At 47.1% G+C, this 10,756-nt stretch overlaps 1 protein-coding gene across 2 annotated transcripts in view; it reads left to right on the top strand.

The window, feature by feature from the left end:
* Positions 1–9,018, top strand: part of TTC12 (tetratricopeptide repeat domain 12) — a 43,226-nt gene extending 34,208 nt beyond the window's left edge. For both annotated transcript variants that reach the window (XM_015590087.2, XM_006912804.3), the window contains 8 exons: positions 643–703; positions 1,482–1,619; positions 2,119–2,217; positions 2,682–2,750; positions 5,226–5,327; positions 6,637–6,736; positions 7,591–7,816; positions 8,867–9,018. In XM_015590087.2, the coding sequence (XP_015445573.1) occupies positions 643–703; positions 1,482–1,619; positions 2,119–2,217; positions 2,682–2,750; positions 5,226–5,327; positions 6,637–6,736; positions 7,591–7,816; positions 8,867–8,942 (871 nt within the window). In that variant the 3' untranslated portion in view covers positions 8,943–9,018. The remainder of the gene's footprint in view (positions 1–642; positions 704–1,481; positions 1,620–2,118; positions 2,218–2,681; positions 2,751–5,225; positions 5,328–6,636; positions 6,737–7,590; positions 7,817–8,866) is intronic.
* Positions 9,019–10,756: the final 1,738 nt, after the last annotated feature.

The following is a 10,756-nucleotide window of genomic DNA, read 5'->3' as shown; positions in this document are numbered from 1 at the left end:
TGTTTATCTGCTGGGGAAGACAGTAAAGGTCTTCAGTTTTTCATAATTCTTAAGCGTTTTTTTTCCCAGTGCATTTCGGCTTCTGTTTGTTTGTTTGTTTTAGTTTCCTTACCAACTTTTGGACATCTCGCTTAGAAATGATCATATGAGAGAGACCTGCTTGTGATCCTAGACAGGCCATAGGAACAAGATGGAAATGTGTAATAGCTGCTCCAGCATGTGTAGACATGTATATATCGGGCCCTCCTCATGACTATGACAAGGAAACATGCTTGCACTGTATTTCCTGTTTGTACAGCACACACCGTAGACTCAGAGCAAGGGGAGGCAGGGGTGGTGGTAGGTCAGTTTGGTAGAAGCCTAGAGATTCAAGCAATTTGTGCATAAGAGAGCTGCCATCTGAGATCTGTTGTTTAACATCAAAGGCAGTTTTTCAGACTTAGAGAAATTAAAGCCACATTTATATGCCTAGGGACATTCTCTTTCAGAGTGAATGGTTCACAATGAACCATCCAGACACACTGCAAATCACATGGGCCCAGAGTTTGTGGCTGTCTGTTCCATCACCCAAGGCACTAGACTATATTTCCCTTATAGTTTGTATAATGTAGAAATAAATCATGGCTGATATTTTCTCAACAGATTCCAAGTCTGGTTCCAGGCCAACCTTCCAAGTGTTCTCCCGGCACTCACAGGTGTTCTGGTGAGCAAGTCCTTATTTTTATTATCTAGGACAGGCACTCTCAAGAGCATGAGCAAAGCTGTTTAAACACAATTCATACCCCAGAACTCCTATTGTCTATCAGGTTGATTAATCATTCATTCACGGCTGGAATTTACACAATTCTTAGTTACTGAAACAACTGTAGTTAGGGCAGGTAGAGACAGCATATGGACAAAGCTAATTACAGGGGAGAAAAAGCTGGATGTGGACTATACCTTAGGTGAAGGCAGAGTTTGTCAGTCTCCATCAGTCCCCTTCTGACCCTAAGTCTTGGCACAAGTACCACATGCAGCCCTGTCCCCTGAATGGAAGTCATCATCCTGGTCAGAAGGGCAAATATGGTGATTTGAGCTGATGAGGCAGAAAATAGCAAGGGGATAGAGGGCTCTCTAGGAGAGTGTGCTGCGATTAGGCCCTGTCCCTAGTGAGCCATAGGAGTTTCAGGGGATCTTAGAGAGCATGTCTGAACCCCAGTGACTCAGATGGGGAATGGAAGCTCCGGGAATGGATGGGGCTTGCCCGCGTTCTCTAAGCTGGTTGGTGATTTGCTGGGATTAAGCCCAAGGCCTCCCTATTCCAGGCCAGGGTGCTCTGGGGTCTACCCCTGTGTGTTTCTGTCCTGTTGCCAGCGTGACCCCATTGATGCCCCCGTATGACACTGTGCTGTCTGGTTCCTGGGCATCTTTGTGAGTGAGGGATTATTACTGGTATCACGGCCTGCTCTCTGCTGATCTGCTTTCTCCTGATTGACTTTTAGAAGAGAGATCCCAGGGTAACCAATACCTTGGCTCTCAGCCAGTGCATTGCCCTCATGGGAAACCTCAGTGCTGAGGCTGCCACCCGAAGGCAGATGTCTGCCTCTGAAGAATTTGGAAATGCCTGCTTGAGCCTCATGGTATTTTAGATTTTCTTTTTAAATTTTAGTTGGTCTTTATCTGCTTTGGTTGGGGGTGGGGGAGAGGGAGTTGGTTTCTTCTAATTATCTAGCTTTTTCAAAATTTCTTTTGAAATTTTGGAGCCAGTGGCTTATCCCTTCTGTAACCATAGATTTCATGGGCAGCTGGCTTTAAAGAGCCCTTCACATCAGGTCTTATCCACCATGGAGAGGCTGGAGGGGTTTTCTGGTAGAGTTGGTGTGACCACCCATTTGAGCAGGTCACTCTTCGGCTTAAACACAGGCCCAGGCTGAACCAGAGTCACAAGAGACTCCATGTGAGTCTCCTATACTAACACTAGCTCATAGACTGTTCTCTGATCTTCCACCATCACTCAGGTTCATGACACTGACAATTTAGGGAGCATGAGTAACGCTGAGACCATTTCCAGGGGGAAGAGATGACCATACAAAGCTGCAAGGCAGAAAGGTCATGGATTACCTTGTTTTGTTTCCAAAGGCCAGGTGTGAGGAGGATGTGGACCTGTTCAGAGAGGTCATATATGCACTCCTGGGACTCATGATGAACTTGTGCCTTCAGTCCCCCTTTGTCTCTGAGGTACAGCATTTTTTCTCCCTACGTGAAATCCTGGGACAACCTAAGCACATGCTGTTGCATAGAACTGTTCTCATTTTCACAAAGAGAATAGGAGCCCAAGACTCCAACACTGGCAGTGGAGATGGGGAAGGCTGGGTGGACGCTCTGTCACTTTGCTCCACTGAGGGATAGGTGAGTCACTCAGTCAGGTATCCATTCAGAAAACTGAGTGTGCAAGGTGTGCTGAGCATGGTGCTAGGCCCTGCATTTACTAAGTCAAATAAAATGTGGTCTCTGCCCTGGAGGTATCACCCTGTAGATAGGAGAAATAGACATGGGAAGAAATAAGAAAGTGCTGAGAGAGAAATGTGGCAGGGGTGAGAAGGAAGGAGTGGCCAGTTTATTTGCATGCTCAGAAAGAGCTCCGAGAGGATTCACGTGACCAGAACATTGACATTGCCTCCGCCCTGTCCCCGTCGTTGCAGGTTTGGACCATGGAAGCGAGCAGGAGGTGCATGTCTCTACTGAACAGCCAGGATGGAGGAATCCTGACAGTAAGCTTCTCCCAGGGAATTCCAGAAACAGCTTCTTTTGTTGTTTTTCTTTTGTTTTGTTACCCTTTCGAAGTGATCACACCTTTGGGATTCTGCTGGTCTGAGGTACAGGGAGGACAAACTCCTCAGAATGATGCCCATAATCACATAGATACCAAATTTGCCTGTAGTTTCGGGGGATTTGGTAACCCCCACCCAGTGCACATCTGTCTACCCCCTAGAACGCAGGTACCCGAGTTAAGAATCTCTTTTCTGTCTGGTCTGAACTTAACAGCTTGTACAGCGTAACCTATCTGATTTGTCCTATTTCAAGATATCCTTGTGCAAATGGAAGAGGCCAGGTGATTTTATGTAGAATCTCTTTTTCCATAATCAACAAAGCCAGGCCCGTATCTTGAAGCCAGTGATCCTGCAGGTTGTTTATGCATAATAGTTTTAGCCCCCTTGGAGATATATGCTGGAATGGCTTTCAACTTCTGTTTCTGACATTTGGATAAGAAAACTGAGAAAGGCCAATGGTTAACACAGTGCATCAGGAGAATATTAATATGATACAAGAAACTATTTGCCATCAGTCTAGGATGCATTATTCACCCACATTAGGAATCACCCCAACTTTTTCACCTATTAGGTCAGGGCCCTAAAGCCTAGAGAAGTAACTGGGGTCACATCCAGGGCAAATCTGGGAAATCAGCCCTTCAAGGATCTAAGACTGGGACCAGCTTCAGGGTTATAATAAAGGTTCTAGGTAGATCCAGTGGGTCCTGTTTGCAGCTGGCATGCCCACAACTTCCCTGAAGTCAACTCAGACATCGTAGGGCAAAGGTTTTTAACATGGGCTCCAGGAATGTGTGGTAGGTCTTCAGTTACGTGGAACCCCTACAGTTGGGTAGAAAATTCTGAGTATATGTGCATTTTCATGGGGTTGTTGGGAGCAGCATAGCTTTCCTCAGATCCAAAAAAAAAAAAAAAAAATCCCAAAAATGGTAAGCACCACTGTTCTTGGGTACTTGGGACTTCTCTGGATGGTCTAAACCTAAAGCTAGGTTTACACTAGTTTTACTCTAACCCTTCAAGGACTTCCTTAACCACATTTCACCAGGACTGTGTGTATGCCACAGTTGGGTGCTGATCAGCTTGTTAAGCAAGGCAGTGGCTTCAGCAGAGGAATCCGGGATTTCGATAGGGTGCTCTTTCTATTGTTTTGGGACTGAAAAAAGATCTGTAGTGTCAACTGTAGCAACATCTAGCACCTATAGGAAGCAGGTTAGGGAAACAAGATTGATAACATGATAATGCACAGGTTTATCTCTTCTCCCTCTGGAGACCGCATTAAAATGAGATGAAAGGCATTAGGGAGAAAAAAAGTAGAAACTCACATGGACAAAGTGAATAGGAAAGAGGTCACCGGTGGATCAGTAGTTTCCGGAAGATGGCAAACAGCTGGAAGAGGGGTAATTAATGAAGCAGAGCTAAAGAAACCTTGGTGTAGAGTGCAGATGGGAGTAACACAGTTGGGAAGGCAGCAGCTTTGTCTTGCAGCAACCAGGGAAGATTTTGGAACTTCAAACTATCAGGTCCAGCAGAGGGCAGAAGTAAGAGATGAGGAGACTACATTTGGCAGCCAGGCATCTATCTGTCCCTTAGACATACATTCAGGTCACTCTTTCTCTAAAGGAATTGAAAGACCAGGGGGGAAAAAAAATTTGCTCTCCTTATTTAGGAGTGCCACCTTTTTGCATGCTAGTCAACAGACTCCCCATAAACGCAGCAGGCTGAAACATTTTTATTGCTTTTTCATAAATGTGACTGGGCAGCTAAGGGTTACCAGGCATTTCAGGGAAGTCATACACATAAATAGGAAAACCAAGATAAATGGAAAAATTGACTCCAAAAAAATAGAGATGAGATAGGAAACAAAAAATTAATAGTAATCATTTGTATCCTCAAAAAAAAAAAAAATTCAAAATAGTATTATAGCCATAAAACAGTAATGGGTTCCTATTTTAAAAAAATAGGAGAATAAAGTAAATGAAGTCTTCCAGAAAATAGGACAAAAAAGACAAAGATTCAGAACAGATAAAGGAAAAGCTAAGAGACCAGGAGGATCAATCCGGGAGGTCTCCCACCTGATAAGGGTGCTGGCGATACCAGCACCTCGGAGTATCCAGGGCAGGACTTGCTTTCCCAGAGGTGAGCTGGTTGGTCCTGTGGAAAGCTGAAGGAATCCAGGCTTCTGTGTGCCAAGGGGCAACGTTTGCACCTTTTCGAATTGCCCGTCCAGCAGTTGTGTGAAAAAGAACCGTGCCTGCTCTGTATTACTTGGCCATTATTGTATTTTTTAAATCGAGGTGCATATTTTGCTTCCAATACTAGTGACTGTTTTTGCCTCACCAAACTACTTGTTAACTTTTAAGGGTCTTCAGCATTTCTGAAAAGAACTTTTAATCATCTTTTACCTTCTGCTTCCCTCAGAGAGCTGCTGGCGTTCTCAGCCGCACCCTTTCTTCCTCTCTGAAAATTGTTGAGGAAGCCCTAAGAGCAGGAGTCGTGAAGAAAATGATTAAATTCCTGAAGGTAAAATAACGCCATTGGGTTACAACCTCTTGAATTTCCAGGAACATCTTATTTGGAGAACAGAACTGAGGTGCTGCTGTTTTACCCCTGCTAGAGTTTAAGCTTCTTGGATGGGGATTTGCTTCTGCCTGTCTACCCAGACTGTGCTCGGAATTTCAACAAAAGATTGTCGAATAAATAAGCAGACTATTCATTAGATGTAGCCATAAAAATTAAGTACCACTCAAGCCTAACTTAAAAATGCATGGCCTCTGTCCTTGAAAAAGATGATCTGAGTGACTTTCAACAGTTTCCAGGCCCCTTATTTTGCTCATGTTTTCCCACTCATGATGCTTTATCTCGTTAGCTGGAGAATGTGGGATGTAACTCCATTTACGACATATGTATGGTGCAGAGCTACCACGTGACAAAAGGATGTTCGGATTTTCCTTATGATATGAGTCCAGTGAACCTAAGCAAGTCAGTACAGCAGTTAACTAGACTCACCTGACAGGGTGAGGTGACTTATTCGGCGGCCATATCTGGATCCTGACCCTGATATAGGTACCCAGTGAGGTTCACTCACCTATGCCAGTGTGGTGACCCCACGGGAGACTTATTCGTAAAACTCCAAGCTGAGTGGGGCCAGGAAGCATGCTCTGTTGTGGGGCCTGCTTCCGGGGCAGGGGCAGTGTTGAGGGGGCAGGACAGTGGGTCTGAGTTTAGGCTGCCAGTTGCATAATGACTATCACTTACTCTGTATAACTCTTGCATATCTGCCAGAGGCTGCTGATTGCATGCATACACATGTGCATTCTGCATGCATACATGCACATAGGCATTTTAAAGACCCCTCATTGGGCTATATTAAGGGTTATGATTTGACAGCTGTGACTTCTTAAAATGATCTAGGTTCGTGATGTTCTCTGTACAGGCCTGTCACCCTAACAGCCTTAGCAAGTCAGCCCTCATTCGCAAATGGTGAACTGACACGGGAGGGCCTTTCCTCCCTTTTTGGTAGATCTGCCAGGCGACAGCATCATCCTCTTCTCAGCCACTCTCTCATAAAGCCTTCCACAGGCAATTACTCAGGTGTACGTGACAGGCCTACATTCATACTGGGGGTGTGGGCTGTGTTAGAAAGGATGTGGTTGACACTCCATCCGGCGGGGACCAGGCCTGCTCACTAGGAAGCACGTGGTATTCTTGGTGGAACTCTCTCTTAGAGGTTTAGGAAGACACTAGCACAATCATAGCTGCTCACTGTGGTTTCTGGCCAAGGACAATCATAGGATTGATTTTGTTTTTCTAATTTCATTCGGAAATCTAGACGGGCGGCCAGACTGCATCACGTTATGCAGTAAAGACACTAGCCATCTGCACTAATAGTTATCACGAAGCGCGAGAAGAAGTGACAAGATTGGATAAAAGTAAGTGATGGTTTCATTTAGTGGAGCCTACGTCCCAGAGGTTAATCTGGCCTTGAAGCTGCGAAGGGAACTGCAGATGAGCAGTGAGGAAAGACTTAGCATAATGCCTCAAACCTCACCCCAGACTTCAGCAATGTTTGCAGAGTAAGATGTCATTTTACCTCAGGCTCTGACAGTATTTAATTAGCCTTCGGCTGCACGCAGGGAGCAGGCCCAGTCGAAGCTGGGGGCTACCAAGTTAAATGGAAATTGTTTTTAAAACATTCTGCTTAGACTGACCTAACACAGGTTCTCTTCCCTCTCCAGAGGAAGGGAGAGAGACAGGGCTTCAATGTCTAGGAAATAAGGAAAACATCAGAGTCTGAGCCTAGCTTTTGTCTAGTAACTGAAATTGGCTGCAGTCATTGGAAGCAGAATTCCCAACAGATGCAGCCTACTATTTTCCTTAACACCTCCTCTGGATGCACGGGAAGGGAACAGGGAAGGGAACTGAATGGGGTCCCGCCACAGAAATAGGAACCTTCCTGAGCCTGTCACTTACCCCCCAGTCCAGGATGCAGGCTGGTGGCCTCCCACTCAGGGGCTGTCGGGTAGGGAGTAGAGATTAAGACCGAGGACTTTAGAGAAGACAGACCTGTCCAGGTGCCGCAGAGCATTCATAAACGCACCGTCTGTGTTCTGAACCCCTCTGAACTGCTCTGAACCCCTGAGATACTTCAGAGACACAGCAAGGAGCCGAGGAGCTTCGTGGAACTCGGCATCCACTGACAGCTCCCTGTGCCTCTCGTGTTCCCTTCCCAGCCTCCTGCTTGGGATTTAGAGGGATCAGTGCTTGTTCTCCTCCCTCCCTGCAGAGTTCAGTGTTCTGAAGGAGCTGCTCAGCTCCGAGGATGAGATTCTGGTGGGCAACGCTGCCCTCTGCCTAGGGAACTGCATGGAGGTGCCGCAGGCGGCGTCCTCCCTGCTGAAGACAGACATCGTGCAGGTCTTGTTGAAGCTCGCAGGCAGCGATGCGCAGAAGACAGCTGTGCAGCTGAACGCAGGGATCGCTCTGGGGAAGCTGTGCACCGCCGAGCCAAGGTATGATGGGGTGGCCCGTGTCAGTCACATCTCAGAACAAGCAGGGAAGGCCCAGCCGAGGCACCGTGCAGTGGCTAGGACTCTGCCACACAGAACCCTGTGGGGAGCGCAGAAGTCCTGGTTCCTTCTGTGCAGACAGGTGTAGGGCCCCAGTAGCTGCTCCTCTGGAGGAAGACTTCCCAGGGGGAATTGGGAGCCCTCGGGCTCCGCCCAGAGAGAGGGAAGATATTTGTTGATGTGACAGGGATTTGTTCAAGGCACGTGCTGCCATTGTCTTAACTCCATTCCACTCCCTCAGTCTTTCCTTCCCCTCTTTGGACTCCTGCCCCCTCTCCCTCCCACACCATATCCCCTTCTCTCTCCCTCCTTCTCTCTCCTCGACTTTTCCAGAAGAAGTTAGACCTCCCATGATGAAAACAGAAGGGAGGTGCTGTGGAGCGGCACATCTAAGACCACCTGACAAGCCAGGGCAGGAGATCTTTGCTTTAACTGTATACATTGCTTCTCTTTAGCTCAGACTTCTACTCTGCTCTGGTCCTATTCTGATGCACTTAAACACCTATCATTCATAGTCCTAGAAGGCTCCCACCTGTGGCTGAGTGATGGAGCCCCGGCATAGCTGTGGGGTACCTTCCTGGGGCAGCCGCCTTTATAGCCTCCAGCCTCTGATTCCTCCTCTGAAAAATGAGAGGGTTGGCCTGGATGACATCTAAGGTCCTTTCAAGTTCTGTCTGATGGTTCAAGTGGAAGGAATGGATGAACTCTTTCTTCCACTGAAAGCAAGGCACATTAGTTAGCATGAGCTCAAAGTGGCAACCTCCTGGGGAGTCTCCGAGACCAAGGTGTCCCATCAGATCAGCCTGTCACATCTGCCACTCACAGCAAGAGTGTCCGCACTGTTTTATGGGCCTCCCTGAGGGCTCCCAGGGCCACAGCCACTGCCCCTTTCCACCTTAAGGGGGTATGGCTACTTAAAGGGGGATGGTTCCAGGCACCAAGTGTCTACACCATGGCATTTATGTCCTGAAGTTTGTGTTCTGGTTATGACAGGTTTGCTGCTCAACTGAGAGAACTTCATGGGATAGAAATTCTCAACTCTACCGTGAAGTACCTCAGTGATTCTTGAGACGTGGTGTCTGTGCAAACACATGACTGTGTGCTCTGGGTTGTTCCTGTGCTAATAAAGACTTTTAAAATATTCACTCCAGAACCGAACATTGATTGTCAAAGTGCTCGCCTGATGGTTTTCCTTGGTAGCGAGGGAGTGGACATCAGGCCGGCTACCATGGTGGGAACTGCACTGGCCTACCTGTCCATCATGCCCTCCTTGTAATGTCCCTTCCTGTTCCGTAGAGTCTGGACACCAACAAACAAAATCCAACGCTTCCCAGACTCCCTCGTGAGCAGTGGTTCTAGACGGGAACTAAATTCTGCCAATCTAACACTCTTCCTGCCCCTTTTGCTGTTTTCTGCTGGTAACGTGCTAGAAACAGCAGGTTTTCAACAGCAGCATTTAAGCATTCGTTTTCCAGATCTAAAGTGCCAAGAGACAGCTGCAGCAGCATCAGCCATGCTGGCAGCTTCCTGTGCCATGTGCTCTTGCATTTGGTGGGTCCAATGGTGGGCGGTGGCTTCCCTGCAGGGAGTTCTGTACAATCGGAAAATTATTCCTGGAAGTGCCACCTGGTGCCCATCTCCAGCCCATCCAGTGGTCGTGTGAGCGCACCATTTTATGTGTTAGGGGGCATCCGTATCTGCACTGAACTCTCACAAATACAGTGATATTTATTTTCCTTATCCACCTTACGTTCTCACCCCATGCCCAAAAGTCCCTGCTCCCTGGTAGTTGCGCCAGGTCCACTCAAACTGTTAGGGCCACCTCTAGACCCCCAAGTTCCTTATCGAAAAGTCCAATAAGTGGCAGGACTCTTCAACTTCTCGGTACCTTCACTCGGCCATTTTAGGGGACATGACCTGCATGAAAAGGTGAATGCCAAGAGTCCTAGACCAAAGTTCCAAAGACCAATGGTTGTACCCTGCTACCTGGCAGATATGTGACTTTGGGCAAGTCACTTAACCTCTCTGAGCTTTGGTTGCTGCTTCTGGGAAAGCTCGAATCATACCGGTCCAACCTATCTCCTACATTGCTGTGAAGATTAAATGACATTTTAGAGGTTAAGGCACTTTGGGAATTATAAAGTGCTACCCAAATATAAGAGATGACCAGGCTCTGTCTTGTTGAAGGGGTTGACTATGATGTCAGTTGGGTTAAATTTGAGGGGACTGGGGAAGGGTAAAGCACATGTCCTTTAAGGAATCAGAGCTGGACAATTTGAGACCATGTAGGAAAGGAAATTCTTCTGGGAGATTTTACTCATCGCACCCAAAGAAATGGTTCTACATAAGTGAGGTAACTCTTAGCTTAAATTAAGAACTTTGCTCCTGAAATCAAGATAGATGATTGGCACTTTGTGAGGCTAGAAGGAAATCAGTAGCCCCAAGCCCCTCACTGGGATCAGTGCACCCCATAGGGCTACAGTAAGCTCACTGGAGTACTTTGTGATGGTGTCATCGCACTGTCCCTGGGTGGCAGGCAAGTGATAGGCCACAGTAGAGAGTCCAGGACCTTGCCACTTAGTCTCATCATACAAACAAACACTTCAAGAGGTTACAGAATTGCAAAGAGAGATGGCTTGATGCTAAACGGAGCACAGAGAACAAAACTAGAGGCTGCAAATTTGCTGTTTTCAGAGAGGATTCAGTGGAGCTTTAAAAATGGAAAAGGCTGCCTGTGTACAAACCAGCAGGCTTGTCTCCTCTGATTGGAAGTTCGAGCCCCTCCTTCTCCCCCTCTTTGGCTGCACTCCTCCTCCCCGGCTCTTGATAATGGCTATTATACATGTAATCTCTTCCCCAAAGAGTGGGGAATGTCAAATTATG

Source organism: Pteropus alecto, unplaced genomic scaffold (assembly GCF_000325575.1).
Source record: "Pteropus alecto unplaced genomic scaffold, ASM32557v1 scaffold224, whole genome shotgun sequence".
Classification (NCBI taxonomy): Eukaryota; Metazoa; Chordata; class Mammalia; order Chiroptera; family Pteropodidae; genus Pteropus; species Pteropus alecto.
Note: the sequence above shows the minus strand (reverse complement) of the source record. Positions and strands in the feature narration are given on the sequence as shown.